This window comes from Plasmodium gallinaceum (assembly GCF_900005855.1).
Source record: "Plasmodium gallinaceum strain 8A genome assembly, contig: PGAL8A_v1_62, whole genome shotgun sequence".
NCBI classification, from domain to species: domain Eukaryota; phylum Apicomplexa; class Aconoidasida; order Haemosporida; family Plasmodiidae; genus Plasmodium; species Plasmodium gallinaceum.
The window spans coordinates 81,929-101,714 of NW_021628221.1; the positions used below are offsets into that span (position 1 = coordinate 81,929).

At 18.0% G+C, this 19,786-nt stretch overlaps 6 protein-coding genes across 6 annotated transcripts; 2 read left to right on the forward strand and 4 right to left on the reverse strand.

Annotated features, from left to right (window-relative positions):
• Positions 1 to 337: 337 nt before the first annotated feature.
• Positions 338 to 2,596, forward strand: NMD3 (60S ribosomal export protein NMD3, putative; the record flags this gene model as incomplete). The annotated part of the gene is made up of 1 exon (XM_028672154.1): positions 338 to 2,596. One exon carries the CDS (start codon positions 338 to 340, stop codon positions 2,594 to 2,596), a length of 2,259 nt encoding a protein of 752 aa, XP_028526072.1.
• Positions 2,597 to 3,367: 771 nt separating this feature from the next.
• On the reverse strand, positions 3,368 to 4,186 carry AOP (1-cys peroxiredoxin, putative; the record flags this gene model as incomplete). The annotated part of the gene is made up of 2 exons (XM_028672165.1): positions 3,368 to 3,874; positions 3,980 to 4,186. The coding sequence occupies 2 exons, from the start codon at positions 4,184 to 4,186 to the stop codon at positions 3,368 to 3,370; spliced, it is 714 nt and encodes a 237-aa protein (XP_028526073.1).
• A 1,038-nt stretch (positions 4,187 to 5,224) lies between these two features.
• On the reverse strand, positions 5,225 to 12,670 carry PGAL8A_00095800 (conserved Plasmodium protein, unknown function; the record flags this gene model as incomplete). Its single annotated transcript, XM_028672176.1, has 1 exon — positions 5,225 to 12,670. One exon carries the CDS (start codon positions 12,668 to 12,670, stop codon positions 5,225 to 5,227), a length of 7,446 nt encoding a protein of 2,481 aa, XP_028526074.1.
• A 1,144-nt stretch (positions 12,671 to 13,814) lies between these two features.
• Positions 13,815 to 14,412, reverse strand: PGAL8A_00095900 (signal recognition particle SRP9, putative; the record flags this gene model as incomplete). The annotated part of the gene is made up of 4 exons (XM_028672187.1): positions 13,815 to 13,864; positions 13,947 to 14,067; positions 14,157 to 14,225; positions 14,353 to 14,412. The coding sequence occupies 4 exons, from the start codon at positions 14,410 to 14,412 to the stop codon at positions 13,815 to 13,817; spliced, it is 300 nt and encodes a 99-aa protein (XP_028526075.1).
• A 1,070-nt stretch (positions 14,413 to 15,482) lies between these two features.
• PGAL8A_00096000 (RNA-binding protein, putative) lies at positions 15,483 to 17,757 on the forward strand (the record flags this gene model as incomplete). Its single annotated transcript, XM_028672200.1, has 8 exons — positions 15,483 to 16,568; positions 16,696 to 16,749; positions 16,847 to 16,891; positions 16,978 to 17,043; positions 17,159 to 17,251; positions 17,341 to 17,401; positions 17,506 to 17,552; positions 17,704 to 17,757. The coding sequence occupies 8 exons, from the start codon at positions 15,483 to 15,485 to the stop codon at positions 17,755 to 17,757; spliced, it is 1,506 nt and encodes a 501-aa protein (XP_028526076.1).
• Positions 17,758 to 17,789: 32 nt separating this feature from the next.
• Positions 17,790 to 19,322, reverse strand: PGAL8A_00096100 (conserved Plasmodium protein, unknown function; the record flags this gene model as incomplete). The annotated part of the gene is made up of 2 exons (XM_028672211.1): positions 17,790 to 17,822; positions 18,207 to 19,322. 2 exons carry the CDS (start codon positions 19,320 to 19,322, stop codon positions 17,790 to 17,792), a joined length of 1,149 nt encoding a protein of 382 aa, XP_028526077.1.
• Positions 19,323 to 19,786: the final 464 nt, after the last annotated feature.

Below are 19,786 nucleotides of genomic sequence, written 5' to 3' on the forward strand. Positions count from 1 at the left end.
TTAAAAATTTAGTACCATGAATTTAAAATATAGAGTCGTAAATAATTTTGATTAAATAATAAAAACAAAATATTTAATATTAAAATTTGTATATATTAAAAAAAAAAAAAAAAAAAAAAAAAATGATAATGTAATATAAACATTAAATATTTAAAAGAAATCTTTAAAAATTTAATATTAAAATTCAAAAAGTATAAATTAAAAGATTTAAACTGAAACTATTAACAATGTTTATTGTATATACAAACATTTACGTAATTTATTATATACATTAATAATTTTATTTTATTATATTAAACCTTTTTTTTCTTTATGTAATTAATAAATAAAAAAAAAAATGAATGTAAAAAAGGAGGAAAATGGATATGAAAATAACGATAAGAAAAATATAGAAGCAATAAAAAATGTTTCATTACAAGAGAATTCCAGTGAAACCAAATTGAAAAACAAAATTGTTAAAAAAGTAAGTTTTGCAGATGAAAATAAATATATAAAAAAAGAGGAAAATGATTATAAAGAAAATAAATTTAATAAATATAGTGATAACATAAATAATGTGAATGAGAGAAAAAAATATTATTTTAATTTTTCCGATTTGAATGACAATAATAACAATCAAAATAGTGCTATTAATAGTGATAACAACAATATAGAAAATGATACTTTAAAAAGTAATGATAATTGTATTAATTTTGAATATAAAGATAACTCGAATGATATAATATACGAAAAAAGTGATAAACATGAATTCATTTATAATGATAAAAATTTACCTGTTTCCAAAATTAATTTAAATGAATATGAGATAAAAAATATATTAGATGAAAATAATGACGAGGATAATAAAAATGAAGAAAAACAATTAAAAAATGAAATGAATAATATTAACTTTGAAAAATCTTATAATGACAGCCTAAACAATTATTTATCATCATCATTTGTGGATATCCTAAATACAATGCATGAAAATAAAAAAGATTTGAGTAATAATAATGTTAAAAACTATGTAAATAAAAATCTTACAGAAAATTTAGAGAATAAAGATTTACATTTTATTTCATGCATTTTATGTGGAGATAGTATAAAGGCAAATTCTTCAAAAATGTGTAATAATTGTTTATTACAAAATATAGAAAGTAATAGTGTAAATATAAACAAAGATACTTACTTAATATATTATTGTCGTGAATGTCGTAGATATTTACATAATAAATGGGTATACTGTGAATTAGAAAGTAAAGAATTGTTAGCATTATGTTTAAAAAAAGTTAATAAATTAAAAAAGCTGAAAATTTTAAATGCCAAATTTTTATATACCGAACCACATAGTAAAAGAATAAAAATTCATTTGAGTGTTCAAGAAGAACTATTAAATAATTTTATTAGTGAAATGGAGTTAATTTTGCATTATGTAATTAAATATACACAATGTGATGATTGTAAAAAAAAATATACTCCTTATACTTATAATACATGTGTGTCAGTGAGACAAAAGGTAGATCATAAAAAGACTTTATTATTTTTAGAGAGTTTGTTATTAAAGTATAATATGAATGAAAATATAATTAATATTGTTACCAATCCTGATGGTTTAGATTTCCATTTTTTATCAAGAAATGATGCATTAAAATTTTGTGACTTTATTTTAAGCAAAACCATATCAAAATGTAAAAATTCAAAACATTTAATAAATCATGATGCCAGTAATAATACATATAATTATTTATATACTTTTTCTATTGATATATGCCCAATATGTAAATATGATTTAATTTTTTTTCCAAAAGATTTATCAGTGAAATATGGAATTAAAAGCTTATTTTATTTATGTATACATGTTTCTATTTTTATTATTTTAATTAACCCATTTTGCTTTTTAAATAATGTTCATATATCACAAGAGAGATATAATAAGTATCCTTTTACTCCACTTTTAAGCAAAGCAGATGCAAAAGTATTTTTAATACTTAATGTAGAATATATTAATAATGATCATTATTCTAAAAAGGGAAAAAACTCTTTGGAGATTAATAATAAAAACTTAAATAATATAGATGATAATAATTCCTGTAATAACGGAAACAGTAATAGTAATAACAGTGACAAGAAAAAAAATAATTTAAAAAGAAAAAAAAAAAATTCTAGTAATATTGATGAAATACAAGAAGATATCAGTGATGATTATGATATTACTGCGGATAGTCTTATAGATACAAAAAGTTGCAAATCTTCTTCAAGGAAATTAAAATTAGATAATCTTGTTTATGCTTATGTTGAATTATATGATGAATCTAATGGAAGTACTATATTAACAAAAACTTGCAATGCAAAACATTTAAGACCAGGAGATTATGTGAATGCTTATGATTTGAGAAAGCATACTTTTGATAACGAAATAAGCTTATTTTTAGAAAAAGATGATAACTATAATATAATTATCATTGATAAAGTAAAATCAAAGGAAAAACAAAAGATTGAAAATGAACTAATAGTTCAAAATAAAAATATTGAGACATTAAAGAAAATTAAAGAAGATAATATTAATAGAATTATTTTAAATAACTGCAAAGAATTAGAAAATATGAGCATTACATAAATATTTATTTTTTATTTTTTGTATATACTTCTTTTAAATTAATCATTTATAATATTTTTTATGTCAAGAAAATTATATTTTTACATTATTTTATATATATATATATATACATAACTCTATATTTTTATTATTTTATATTTATATCTTTTTATATATAGACCTAAATATTTAATTATAATTTTTGTTATTGTTTATTAAAAAAGATAAAAAAAAAAAAAAACTAATTAAAAAAAAAATATATATATTTATGTTTGTAATATATTAAAATATTTGATAAATATTCACATGTTCGATCGTGAAACTATTATTAGATAACAAAAAAAAAGAAAAAAAAAAAATTATAACATTTATAACAATTTTTGAAAATGTTTAATTAATTAAAAATAATTATTCTATAATTTAATAATATATATTTAATTTAATTTTAAAATTATTACACATCAAGATAAAAAGCTTAAAAATGCATAAAATGTGAAGTACATATATATATATATATATATATATATATATATTACTTTTGGATTCCCTATATTGTGCATATATTGATATATATTCAGTAATAAAACAATTAAAAAAAAAAAAAAAAAAAAAAAAAAAATCCATTATCAGTTAATAGTAAAAAAATGAAATACGGATTTTTAAAAAAATTAAAATTTAATTTATATCAAGTGTAATTAATTCAATAAATAAATTTAGGATTTATTTTAAAAAAATTTTAAAGGTTATATACTAAATCAAAATGTTTTTATTTCTTTATTTACATAGTATTTTTCAATGCTCATTATTCATTAAAAACTGTTTGACATTATCAACAGATGATATTTCATATGGATCTGATTGTATATTATGTTGTTTATCTTTTTCTTGAAACATTTTTACTAAAATATTATGTTCAATTATAGCAACAAATCTCCATGGTCTCATACCCATAAAAAAATTCGATTTATCAACGAGCATATTCATACTTTCTGTAAATGAACTATTTCCATCACTTATGTATTTTATGTTTTTAATATTCATATTTTTAAACCAACTTTTTAATACAAATATATCATTATTAGTAATACAGTAAATATCATCAAATTTTTTTTCTTTAATGAAAAACTCATATTCATATTCATATTGTGGTATCATTTTAGATGTACATGTAGGTGTAAATGCTCCTGGTAAACTAATCAATAAAATTTTTTTATTTTTAAATAATTCATGTGTATCAATAACCTTAAAATTATTTTCTCCATTAGTTTCTGGTATATTATTTATATTTTTTACGTCAATCTAAGAATATAAAAAAAAAAAAAAAATGAATAAAAGTAATATATATATAAAAATATATATATATATATATATAATACATATTTTATAAATAGATAATATTTTTACCATAACTTTAACATTTGGAATAAAATCGTTTTCCTTAATATCATTTGCTAAATCTATATTCTTTGATTCGTATAATTTTTGTGAAGACCTGCATCTGTTAGGACATCTTTTTGCTACTATATTCAGTGATTGGTTATATAATAAATTTTTAAAACAAAAAGAAAAGTTAACCAATATATGAAAAAATATTAATATAATTTTAGTCATTTTTTATAATTAAATAATGTATAAATAATAGATAAAAAAAAAAAAAAAAATTAAAATTCTTATAAAATGATATATTTTTATGACTATTTGTTCTTATTTTATGATTTAAATTTAAATAATTAAAGTCTGAAATATGTTAATTTAAAAAAATAACTAATAAAATCTATACTATTTTTTCCTTTTTAAATTGTAAATTCTTCATAATCTTCAAAATAATAGGAAAACAAAACAGAAGAACTCTTTTCTACATTACATTTGTATTACTTTTATTTTTTTTTTCAACCTCAAAAAAAAATATTTGAAAAAAGTGAAAAATGTAAATTAAAATAGTATAAGATAACCTATGTTATTTAAATTTTATATAATTTTAGATTTTTTTTTTTTTTTGTTTTGTTTTTCTCTTTTTATTTCTATTTAATGTATATAAATTGACAAATTTAATTCATCATGTAAAAAAAGAATATTATTTTATGCATTAAAATGAAAGAGAATAATAAAAATATATATATTTATATAAAAAATATAACAAAGTATAAAAAAAATATATACTTGGTTCAAGGGTAAAAAAGAAATGTAAAATTAATTCAAAATTATAAAAAAAATTAAAAAAAAATTAGAATAAAAAAATAAAATGAAATGAAATAATTAAATTTAAGGAATAAACCTAAAATACATAAATAATTATATAAATTTTTTGTATAGAAAAAGGAAATTTTTTTTTTTTTTTTTTTTAAAAAATGTTAAAGAACAAATGATTCACATATATTTATCTTAAAAAATCATTTAAAAAAAATTAAAAAAATAATAAATTTAATTCAAAATAATAATAATAATAAATATATATATATATATATATATATATATATATATATATATATATATATATATATATATATATATATATATCTTTTAAATAAATAATATAAGAAACAAATGATTTTCTTAAGGTATATGAAAGGAATTAAAAATAAAATTGCTAATCATATGTTTTAATTATTCAAATTTATTTTTATTTGTGTGTATTTTTTTTTCTTTTTTTTAAATTTCAATTACAGTTCCATATGCTTTAATAGTATTTATACCCCCATCAGGATATATATTTAATCGTAGATGTGATGAAACCATATCATTTAAAGGAATTTTGTTTGATGTTTTATTGATTGTAAAAAAATTTATATGGTTTCCTTTTATGTATGATAGTGGTAATAATTCCTTCCATTGAATACTTTGAATATTCTCATTAAAAAATTTTATTTGCTTTATTTTCTCTTCAGAATGTACTTCTTTTAAATAGCAAGAATCAATAGACACACATAAAGGAAAATTATATTCATAAAATATTGTATTTATTTCTATATATTTTATCTTAGTAATAAAACTTAATTTAATTATACAATAATTATTATTAGAAAATATAGATGATATATTACTTAATGTTAAATTTTCGACATAACGTAATGGTCTATTTATTAATCTTCTTGTTTGCCAACCCATAACATAATTAGAATTCTGATCAATTAATATATTTTCTGATTTTCCATAAAATTCATCAGTAGTATAAACAATATTTGATCCATCTAATATATTACACACATTAATAGTTTTTTTAAAATTTTTTTTTTTTTCTTTATCACTTATTTTAATCTCACCATAAACTCTTAATTTATTTATTCCACCATCAGGTAGTAAACACACAATTAAATGAGTAAATATTTTATTACATGTATTTATGTTAAAACAATTGTGGTTATAATTTTTATACCCTGGATTCATTCTTTCATCTTCTAATATTGATATCCATTGATATTTTTTATGTAAATCATTATATATCTTCTTTTCAATTGAATAATCATTATCTAAAAATAATGTATTGGAGTTATATGAATTATTTATTAAAGAAAAATCATCATCTTCATTATTCACAACTTTTTCATTTTTTTCATTATCTTTATTGTCATTATTTTGTGTTTTATTTATGTAATCATTATTGTTTTCATTAATTTTGTTATAATGTGTGTAATTTTTTACATCGTTACTATTATTTTTATCTAAATAAAAATAGGGATTTTTTAAAAAATGATTGTGAACATCTGGATATTTACTTGCTATTTCCTTTGTTACATCTACTAATGTATATAATTTGTTATCTATGTAACGATATTCATTTCCATTTGTGACAAATGAATTAGATTTAGTATTACTTTTTGTGTTTTTGAATTCATTATTATGTTTTAAAATTTCTAAATATTTTTCATATTCTTGATCCGATTTATCAATAATGTTAATTAATATAGGCTCATAAAAGTACTTATTTCTTTTAAAATATGTTTTTCCATCTATTTTTATTTCTACTTCTTCTCTGTTTTTGAATAGATTATTCCTTATTTTGTCATCAAAGTTATCATTATTTTCCTGCAAATTTTCACTTAATTTTTTATCATTTTCATTATTTTTCTGATAAAAAAAATCTTTTTCAAATAATAAATCATTTTTTTTTTTGCATTCATATTTAATTTTATTAACGTATTTTGAAAAAGAACATGAATCCATTAAAATATCATCTTCAATGTATGCTCCTTCAATAGAAACATATGGTGCATAATTACCTAAAAAGTTATTAGTGTCAATATCTATTCCTTTAATTAATGTAGGTTTACATAATTTTATTACACAAAAATCAAAATATTTTTTGATTCTTCTTTTGGTTAACCATCCAGGGCATTCATAATTTAAGGGATTCGTTGATTTTTCATTAATATTTCCAAAATTGTTTTCTTCGTTAAAATTTAAAAAAAGATCACCTAAAATGCTTTCATTATTTTCTCTTTTTTTTATTTCATAATATTTACTACTATTTACATATACACTTAAATTATTATTTAATACACTATACAAATCATTAGAAATATCTTCATAATATCCCTTTTCTAAATTTGTATTAAATGGTTTATCCTTTAAAATATTTTCACATTTTCCATATGTTTCATCAGTTACATATATTATTTCTGATCCTAAAACTATAGAACAACAATTAACAAAATTAAAAAACATTGGAATATCATCATAACTAGACGAACAATTAGACTGCTTTAAAATATATTTACTTCTTTTTGATACTACTGTGTTGCTACTATTAGTTGTTTCATTAATACTATGAAATAACATCGCTTTAGAACTTTCACTATTGTCATAAGATATATTACTATTATTTATATTTTCTATTTTTTTAATCTTTTTATTTATTCCATCAGAATATTCATTTTTATTGTAGTGTATATCAAGTTTGTTATCATTTTTATTTTCTATTATGCTATCCTGCTCAAATATATTTTTTCTTTTTCTTTTATTCATTGTATATTCATTTTCTTCCATATTAACATCATTATATTTATCATCATAATATTTTGAATTATTATATTTCAAATAATCAAAATAATAACTATCCTCTTTCCTACTTTTTATATTATTCTCTATATCTTTATTATCATTTAACATATGATTTTTTACATTTTCATATAAATCTATATAACTATTTTTTTTGGAATTTTTCTTTTTAATTAAACAATTATAATCTTCACCTACTTTATCATATATATACTTATTTTCTTTATAATTTTTAAATTTATCACCATAATTATGTATGGTTTCATGATTTACATCTAACGCCTTTTTATCATATAATTTACCCTCTTTTTCAAAAAATAATCTATCTTTATATATTAGGAAATTTTTATTCATGTATTTTGACATCATATACTTTTTTTTGTTATTCATTTCATTGTTATCATCATTAAAATTATTTATATTTTTATTTTCTTCTTTATATTTTTCTAATTGTTCAGTACTAATGTCAATGCATAAATTTTTTTTTTCCTTTTTTCCTGTAGAGTTTTCATATTCATAGTGTTTTGAATTATTCTCTAATTCCACTCCGTTATAATTTCTAATTTCTCCTTTTTTTTTACTTTCTATATTTTCATTTTCATTGTTTATTATTAAATACTCAGATTCATATTCATCTGAAAAATTATATCCATATTTTTGATACTCATTTTTATCGATATCTTTTTTTTTTTTTAAAATTTCTTCTTTCTCCATCTGTTTCTTTACACCTACATTAACTACTTCGTCCACTTTTTCTTTATTAATTTCGTTTATTTCATCTTCGCTCATTTTTTTTTCATTAGATTCTTTGACTGTTTTGTCTTCGCTCATTTTTTCTTCACTAACTTCTTTGTTTATTTCATTTTTGTTTGTTTTATTTTCCTTCATATCTTTTTCATTAACTTCTTCTTCATCCACATCTTTTTCATTAACTTCTTCTTCATCCACATCTTTTTCATTAACTTCTTCTTCATCCACATCTTTTTTATTCAATTCTTCTTCATACACTTCTTTTCCACTCAATTCTTCTTCATTCACTTTTTCAATAGTTTCTTCAACCTTATTTTCTTTCATTTTACTCATTCTTTCTTCATCATTTTTATAATTCCTTTTATTTTTTTTTAATGATAAACTAACGTATTCTTTAGATAAGTAATCTTTTGGGTATTCACATAAAGAGTCATCAACACTTTTTATTTTCATGGATATTGATGAATTTCTTAAATCATTTATTTCTGTTTTTCCTAAAAAATTATCATTAGTTTTTAAATTTAAAAATTCATTTTTTTCTGCCTCTTTTATCACACTTTTGTTAAAACTACTTTCACTAGTCTTATCATTAAAAAAAGGCTTAGACAGAATCAAAGGAGAGGAGTTTTCTTCATATCTTTTAATTAAGGAATCGTCACAATTTTCTAATTCATCAGTATAAAAATTTTTGTCTATATTTTTTGTTTTATCATAAGAGGATCTTGAAAATTCACTAATATCTTTTGAAAGAGATTTATTTGTAAAAATATTATATTTACTTTCATTTATTTCCATATTTTGGTCACTTTTTATTTCTTTCATTTTTTTTTTCTCATATTTATATTCTTCATTTTCCTCCTCTGATTCTTTATCTTCCTTTTGTTGTTTCCTTTTTTCTTCAACTTTTAGTTTGTTGTTCTCTTCCTCATCATTTTTATATATATCCACTCCTTTTTCTTCCTCTTCTTCTTCATCCTCTAACTTATTACTAGATTCATTGAGAGTGTTTTTTAAGCTCGATTCATAATTAGAACCAAAAATTTCTTTCAATATCATTTTTTTGTTTATAATCTTATTTTGTTTTCTATTGATATTTTCATTTGATAATTTTTTGTTATATATTTTTACTATTTCTGTATTATATGTATCATTAGAACTATATAGAACTTTATTTTTATCTTCTTCAAAATTGTTTATTTTCATTTCATTTTTTTCTAAATTATAATTATTTTTGCTTTCACCATCTTGATATGAATATGAATTATTACTTACATTTTTAAATTCATCTAAAACATTACACTTATTTTTTCGTGTGGAATCTTCTTTTGTTCCTAATGAAAAACTGTTTTCTTCCTTTGAATTTTCTAAAGAACTATAAACATTTTCCTTTCTTAAAATGTCAATTTTTTTATTTTTATCAAAATATTTTTTATTAAATTCTACTACACATTCTTTTTCCTTACAAATCTGTTCTTTTTTACTATTATAATTTTCTTCATTTTCATTATACTGTTTCCCTTTTTCAACATTATTCTGATACATTTCATTATATTTTAATTCTTCACCTTCCTCTTCTATTTCTTCATTTATTTTTTTTATTCCTTTCTCTTCCTCTTTATATTTTTCTTTTTCTTCTATATCTTCACATATATTTATATCTTTTCTTTCTCTTTGTTTATATTCTTCATATAATTCATCTCCTTCATCATTTATTCTTTCAAATTTTTTTTCTTTTTCTTTATTTTCACTTATTTCGTCACTCTTTACTTTTTTATCAATTTCACATTGTATTTTTTCATCTTCATTCTCTTTTTTTTCTTTGTATTTTCCATCTTTGTTTTTCTCTTTTTCAGAATTATTTTTATAAAAATCAATATTACCGATTTCTGAAATATTTTCTGATGTCTTAGTGGGAGAATTTTCGTAATAATTAGAATTTATATATTTTTTATTAAACATATTTTTGTTTTGAAAATCTATCTCTTTATGTGAATTTTTAAATTTATTATATTTCTTCATATTATAATTTATTTTTGAAGAATCGCTTGTATTTTGATAATTTTCTACATAAAAATTATCAGTTAAATTAATATTTTCGTTACATATATCTAATTGTGATAAATTGTGAATTTTTTCATTATTTACATCATTTTTGGTTATCTCACTATCTTTATTTAACATTTTTGTGTGATTTTCGCTTTCACCCAAATCATCACAATTTTCATCACAATTTTCATCACAATTTTCATCACAATATTCATCACTATATTCATCACTATATTCTTTTTCTTTGTTTTTACTTTTTAATTCATCATAATCCTTTTTACTATCTTTCATAACATTTTTAAAATAATTTTGTTTTAAACTAAAACTTTCTTCAAATATTTTAGATGTGTTATTCATACATTTAATCAACGAATCTTTTTTAGATTCCTTAATACTTTTGGAATCAAAAACTTTATTTTTATATTCAGTAGAACATATGTTCGATATAGATCTTTCTTTCAAATCAAAATCATCACTTAAGGAATTTTTATAATTTGATATTTTAAATTTACCCTTAATATTTTCTTTGTTACAATTATTATTATTTTCCTGAATATTATTTAAAAGCACTTTGTTAGAAACCTTTCTTTTGTCTTTTATATCCGACGATTTTTCTAAAAGTAATTTATCTAAAGATTTAATTTTGTTTATGCTTTCGTGAAATTTTTTTAAATATATTTTATCTGAAAATCTGTTTTCATCTATTTTTTTATTAACATTTTTTAAATATATTTCATCAGGAGTTAATATTTTGTTTGTTTTATTATTAAACGTTTCCACATCATAACTAAAACTTCTACAATTGTTACTTAATCTATTTTTTAATTTTTTTTTCTCGTTTACAATTTTAAATTCATTAATATTCTTTAAACTATAATTAGTTAATGTATCAATAGATGAATTGTCATTTAAGCTAACAGACTTTTGTAAAGCTATTTTTTTATCTGTATATATATCACTATTACTAGTAAATATCGAAGAATTTAAATTATTATTATATAATTTATCTTTGTTTTCTAATTTATGTACTTCGTTTTTATTATAGGAATTATTATAAAAATCATTATTATAATTAATTTGACTATTTTCATTTTCATTTATATAAATACTTTCATATTTATTATTCATTAAATCGCAACTTAAAGAATTAACATTTTTGTTAATTTTATCATTATGTGTTTTTTCTGTTTTATCATATACACTTTTATCGTTTTCATTTTCTAATATTTTTAATTTTTTCAATTTATTTTCCATTTCATTAAATGATTCTTCTTTTATTTCACTTTTCTCATTAAACGAAGTTATAAAATTTAAACTTTCCTTGAATTTCTCTTCTTCATAAATGTTTTCATCATTATCATAATCACTTATACTATACTCATTTTTATGTGTATTATCATTTAAAATATTTTTTTTTAACTTACCCTCTGATACTTCTATATTATCTTTATTTGTTATTTCATGTTTTTTATCCAATATATTATTCAATTCATTTTTTTTGTCTTGAATACTTTTCTGGGTATATTTTTTTAGATAAGTAACATTTTTGTTATATTCTAAAGATTTCTTATTAATTTCATCAGAATTCAATTTACTTTTATAATTTTTATTAAATATATCCTCATTTAAAAATGATTTATGCTTTCTAATAATTGAAGTGGAATTATTTTTACTATTTTTTAAATATTGGCTTTTTATTTTTAAACTTTTAGATCTTTCAAAATTTAGGTGAGAATGCTTTTTCATCTTTTTTTCATTCACAATCATGTTGTTTTTATTATTTCCGTCATTATCTATTTTTTTGTCTAAATTTTTTTTTTTAATATCATTTGTTATATTTTTATTTTTTATATTGATCAATATGTTTTGGTTTATTGTATCGTTTGAAATATTTCTATTTTTTAAGGATTTTTTTTCACCTTCTATTTTATCTTTCAAATCTTTTTTATTATCTTTTTGTAAATCGTAGCCAATTATATGTTTTCTATTACAAGGTTTTTTTGATTTTATAAACATATCATTTTTTTTACTTAATGTTGCAATTTTTTCAATATTCCTTTCAATAAAATTTTTAGATTTATTTACTTTTTTGCTTAATAAACTTTGAAACTTTTGTATATTAGTTTGTTTAAAAATATTTTCTTTTTCTTCTGAATCTTCATTATTTTTATTTTTTTGACTACTAACCTTTTTATTTAAACTTGTACTTTTTCTTATTTTTTCAATTTTTTCTATATTTAAATTTTTAAATGGGAACTCAGGGTTATTGATATATGCTCCATTTTCAACTTTATCATCAGACATTTTTAATTTTTTTTTTTTTTATATTTTCATTAAAACAATTATATAAAAATTATTTTACTTTTTTATTTTTGTTAAATGATATATTCAATTTTTTTTTTATTTTTTTAAAGTATTTCATTTGGTAAAGGAAAACTCAACTTTCTTATCTTCGTTAATTTAAAAATATCATTCTTTTTTCAATGTTTTAATTACTATTTAATGTGCCTTTTTAAGGAACTTTATTTGTTTACTTAATTTTTTTTTTCTTATTTATTTTATTTGTTATTATTATTATTATAATTATTATTTTTCTTATATAATATTTTTTTTTGAAACATCAAAATAATAAAGTAATATTAATATATATAAATACTTTATACATTTAGAGAAAAAGTAAAATAAAAAAGGAAAATAGATACTTCATATGAATATACTTAAGGGAATTTAAGGTTTTTTAAGATTTTAAAATTTTTACATTTTTTTTTCATATTTCCAATATTTCTTTATATAAAAAATATTGTCATTTTGTATACATAAAATTTCCGAAAAAAAAAAATAAAAAATAAATAAATTTAATACATATCTCAACTGACTTCTTATTTGATATATGTTAATTTATAAAATATGAAAAAAACATAAAATATGATAAAATATTAAGTGGAATAAATTAATCTAAGTTTTTATAATTAAACCTATTAATTTTTTATTAATGATTATCATATTTATTTTATTATTATTTTTTTTATTAATTAATAAGAAATTTTTATATTTATTTATTTATTTTTTTTTTTTATTTGAAATTACTAATGTTTTTATTTAAGCTTAATTTTTTTTAAAATATGAAGAATAAATAAATTTAAACTCATTTAAATAAAAAATTTTAAAATTTATATTATTAATGAAATTATATATATTATTTAATAAAAAAAATATTTTTACATTTTATTAAATTCAAGAAAGCATATATGCTCTTTTTTTATCAAATTCCATTTATATTTAATTTTCCTCCACACACAAAAAAAAAGAAATTAAGAAATATAACAATAAAAAAACAACTATATTTTAACTCTTAGTACTATATATATTTTTTATTTTTAAATTATAAAAAAGAAATATATACTTTATTGATTTAATTATTGTTAATATTTTATACATTTCTTTTGCTTTATTTAACTTTTTTCACTTTTTGATCATTAGACGCTTTATCTATGGTTTCTGATAAAAAAAATAAAAATAAATTAGAATAATTTATAATATTAATAATACACACATATATATTTTGCATATTTATTTTTACTATTAAGTTTTAATGGTAATGTTTCATTCTGATTTTCACTCGTTCCCCATATTAAAAAAAGAGAATTTAATTCTTCTAATTTTTTTAAGTTGTCACTTTTACTTAATCTATACATTATACTCTATATTAATATAATAAAAATATACATATATATATATATATAATAAAGTAAAAAAATGTTATATTTAAGTTATAAAGAAGATTTTTTACATTTTTACTATCAGTAACTTTCAGTATAATTGTTTCAGATGGCCTATGTAATTTTATAACATATCTTGTCTAAAAAAAAAAAAAAAAAAATAAATTTACATTAATAATGAAGAATATTTCATTAAATATATTTTAAGTGTGTTTTGTTATATATATTTATTTTATTTTTTTTTTTTTTTTTCCTTATATTTATTACTTTATTTGGTGATTTTGAAATAATATTCCTAGTTGTATGGATGAAATCATTCCAAGACATAGCATAAACCACTTTAAAAAAAAAAAAAAAAAAATATTTGAAAATATATAAAAATACTTCATTAATAGAAACTTTTAAATATATATATATATATATATTCTCAAGGGATGTATGAAAAATATGTAAACACTTTAATATAAATTTAAACAATCTTTCTTTATATTATTATAATAGTGTTAAGAATAAAATATTTTTTTGTTTCAAGTATTTTAATTTTATATATATTCATTTATTTAATACTTTTAATTTGTATACATTAAATATATATATATATAAATACACTTAATATTTTAACTATATTAATTTTATATCTATATATTTTAAAATTTAAACTGCATAATGTATAAAATTCTTTGTTATTTTATCTTTTCTTTTTTTTTTTTCCATTCTAAGAAAATTAACATCTAAAATTTTCCCATACTTTTATCAAATACATAAAATTTTATTATAATTTTTCTATATTTTTGATCATTTTTATCTTATACATTATAAATTTAAATATATCAAGATATTTTTATTTTCTTTCAATATTACTTTTTTTGTTTACAGCTTTTATAAAGATTGTTTCAATTTACCCAAAAAATTTACTTTGTTACTTTTAAATTAATATGATTAACATATAAAGAAATCAAGCATATATATAAATATTTTAATATATATGAGATAATATTATATTTTATTCTTATATTCAATTTATTTTCATAAAAAAAATAAATTATATTTATATAAATACATTTAATATTAAAAAAAAAAAAAAAAAAAAAAAAAAAAAAAAAAATTTTAGTCAAAAAAAAATTTATGTTTTCCTAGAAGAATTACAAAATTCCTATTTTAAACTAAAAAATGNGAGATAATATTATATTTTATTCTTATATTCAATTTATTTTCATAAAAAAAATAAATTATATTTATATAAATACATTTAATATTAAAAAAAAAAAAAAAAAAAAAAAAAAAAAATTTTAGTCAAAAAAAAATTTATGTTTTCCTAGAAGAATTACAAAATTCCTATTTTAAACTAAAAAATGAATTTGTAAATATAATAAATATTTGAAATAAACAAAAAAAATATGAAAGAAGTAAATGAAACAAAACCTCATCATATAACTAAGGACAATACAGATTTACTTAATATTGGAAAGGAAAATGTATTAAATGACAAAAAGATGAGTGAACCAAATAATTTAACTCAAAATAAGGAAGAAAATAATTTAATACATGATAAAAAGGATTGTAATATAGAAAAAAATGATACAAGTAATGAATGGATAATTTACGTAAATAATAATTCATATGGGCCATATAATTTTGATCAAATAATTGAATTATGGAATGAAAATAGAATTAATTTAATGACACCTATATATAAAAAAGGAGAAAATAATTGGAAATATATATATAATGATAATATATTAAAAAATTATATATATAATAAGAATAAGGATGAAAATAATTTAATAAATTCTCAAAATAATTTTAATTTAATTAATGAAAGCAATGAAAATAATTCTAGTGAATATTTAAATAGTAGTTCTAGCAAGAATTTTAATATTAATAATATTAAAGATAATAATAATAATAAAAATGAAATTTTAAATGAAAAAATTACATCAAACACATTAGACTTAGAAAAATTGAGAAAAAAAGAAAAAAAAAAAAAATATCTGGAAAGAAAAAAAAAAAAAATTGAAGAAGGTTTATGTGATAGAAAAATTAAAAATAGTTCAATTTATATAACTGGATTACCTAAAGATGTAACTAAAGAAGAAATTCATAATGTATTTAAAAAGGCAGGAATAATAAAAATTGATGCAGAAAGTACTGAACCCAAAATAAAAATATACTACGATGAAAATAATAATATAAAAGGAGATGCACTAATTACTTATGTTTATTCTCAAAGTGTTGATATAGCAATTAAGTATTTTGATAATTTTTATTTTCGTCAAGATTGTATTATTCATGTAGAAAAAGCCCAATTTAATAAAAAAAAGCAAGTAGCTAAAATATCAAAGGAAGAAATTTTAAAAAAAAAAAAAAAAATCAAAGCTGCAAAATATGAACAATTAAGGCTACAAAAGTGGGGAGAATATTACACTGGAACCAAAAAAAAAATTGTCATTTTTAGGAACGTTTTTTCATATGAAGATGCAATGGTAAATAATACATAAAAATATATATATATATATTATACATAAAGGTTACACTTAAAATATTTATATAGAAAATATTATTTATTTATTCATTTTAATTTTTTTTTTTTTTTTTTTTTCGTAAAAATAGAAATATGATGAAGGAGATCCTTTTTATGATTTTATAAAAAATTTGATTGAAGCAGTATTCATTAAATTTTTAAAATACATATAAATTCATAATAATAATATTTTCAATTTTTTATATTTTTTGTCCTTTTTTTTTTGAAACCTTTTTTTAGGAAATAAAAAAATATGTTCCTGTTCATAAAGTTTACCCAATACCGGTATAATATATGAATAATAAGAAAAAAGATAAAAAAAAAATGAAAAATTTTCACCATAATTTTTTTTTTTTTCTTCTTATTATAAGAAACATCCCAATGGAATTGTTTGTGTTAAGTTTAAAGGAGTAGAGGAAGCAGAAATGATAGTATCTGTAACTTCTTTTTCTTAAAATAAAATAAGAAATATACATATTTTTAAATTTAAATAATAATTAAATTAGAAAGCAAAAAATTATATATACAAAAAAAAAATATATTTTTTTATAGTGCTTTAAGGATATTGTCCTAAATGATAAAAAACTAGAAGTATATTTTTATGATGGGAAGCAAGATTTGAAAGTTCAGTGTCTAACTGTAGAGGTATATATGAAAATTATTTTGGAATATAAGTGTAATTACTAAATTTTATTATTACCACTATATATATTTTTTTTTCTCTCTTCATAAAGAAAAGTGGAAGATTAAATACAGAAAGTACTTCTGAAAATAAGGGTTTGGATAAGAATATTGGTATTTATAATATCTTTTTTTTTTTTTTTTATTCTAAATTATTATATATATACACTTATATATATTATAAAATTTAATTTATTTTTTTTTTTTATACATTATAGATGGTAATAATCCTATTTTAATGGATCAAAGTTTGAAGTCTTTTCATGTAAAAAAATATATATTTAATAAATTAAATTATATATATAATAACAAAAAAAAAATAATAATAATAAGAGATATATATATATATATAAGAACCTTTAAAAATGATGTATTCATGTTTCATTTTATTTGTTTAATATATTATTTATTTGTAGGAATGGATTGATAATCAAAGTGAAGACGAAGAACATGAAATAATGGTAGAATAAAATGTGACATTTTTTTTCTTTTTATTCTTATATTAAAATGGACCATTGATAGATTTCTCTTGCATCTACAAAAAGAAAAAAAAAAAAAAAAGATATACATAAAAAGCAAATAAAGAATATGAATTACGCACAAGTAATATTTATGCAATTAAAATATTTGAATCTATTCATTTAGAAATGATGTATATAAAAAAGGATTTAAGATTATACCGACTTAATTTTATAATTATTGAATAACATATATAAAGATATATAAGTTATAAGATTAAGATAAACATATAAAATATGTAATATGCATAGTATATAATTATATATGTATTTTTTGATGTAGAATTATAAACATAGTTTTCTGTGTTATTATTATTTTTTTATTTTATTTATTTATTGTCTATTTATTTATTCATTTATTCATTTTTTTTTTTTTTTAAATATAAGAAATTTTAAATTACATTTTTCATGATCAAAGAGAAAATATCACTGGATGGCTTTTCAAAATATGAATTAAATATATCTTTTAAGTATATAAAACAATTTTTTTCATAGTTATTATTTATGGAATCAAAATCCATTACATTATAAAAAGTATTTTCATCTTTTCCAGTTAGAATATGATTTATATTAAATATATTTTTCCCTTCTCCTAATATTTTATAAGCTGTTGAAATACCAAGAAATTTCCATTTTTTTAATCCTAAAAATGCTTCAATTTTTTTTTTATCTTTTCTAAATTCTGGAATTTTCTTTTCTAAAATTGATATTATATCTTTTACTTCATTCCCGCTTTTATCATAAATTTTTACATTAGATGGGATTATTGATTTTTCTTCTACTGTATCGTTGTGAGCTAAAAATATATTCCCAAATATTTGACAAGGTCTTAAACGAATATTATTATCCTTTATAGCATTTATTTGAGATATGAATAAGTAACCTTGTAATATAATCATATATTTATTGTTCATTTTATTTACAATTTTTATGGTGCATTCATAAATATTTTTACTTATATAATGGTTGGACCAGCAAGCATATGTAGAATTAGAAGCTGAATAAATTTGTTCATAATTATAAACAAACAAAGGTAAAGGGTGTAACCTTTCTCCTCTTAATATGTTAAGATTATTATCATCAGAATTTTCTTCATTTGTATCATCATTTATTTGGAAATCATCTGAATTATCTAATTTATAATTTTTATCTAATTCTTCATCTTTTGGTTTTTCAAATTCTGTATCCATTATATATATAGGAAGATAAAATTTCCATACTCCTTGAATGTCTTTAACAACATTTTTTAATTGTTCCTCTATATGATCTTCTGTAATTTCCCTTTTATTGTTGTTTGTCTCATTAAAATGCGATAAATATAATTTATCTTTGAAATTTCTTTTAATTTCATATTTTTTAAAAATAAATTTCTTTCTTTTTGTAGCATCATAAATAACATTACAATCTTTTGTAATTTTATTTGAATGATTTGCATTTAAACGGAATGAATTTATTTTTTTGAAATTCCATAATATTAGTTCACATAAAATAGTAAGAAGTAATATCAAACGAATCATATTTTTTAAAAATACATTTTAAGATTATATGTTTTTGAAAAAAAAAATCGTTCATTATTATAATATTTTAAAAAAATAAATCTTTTCATGTTTTTTTTTCTTTTTAAAAAAATATTTTTTTTAAATTAAAAATTATGGAGAAACATATTTGAGAAATAATATGTATTTTAAAAAAGATATACATACTTTTTTTTAATTTAAAACTTATTAATTTCATTTATTCTCAAATGTAATTTGAGCTTATTAAAACACTAGTATTTGCAATACCCTTTGGCATCGTGAAGTAATTGAAATTATGTTTCTCAAATAGATAATTAATTCATGGATTTTTTTTTCCTTTGTTTTTTTTTAGCATGCTAGTGAATTATATACTAATATGATTATTATGTTTTATATATCTTAATTATTTTAACATCTTTTTAATTAATGTTTTAAAAATGTGTATAACTATAGTTGAGCATTCA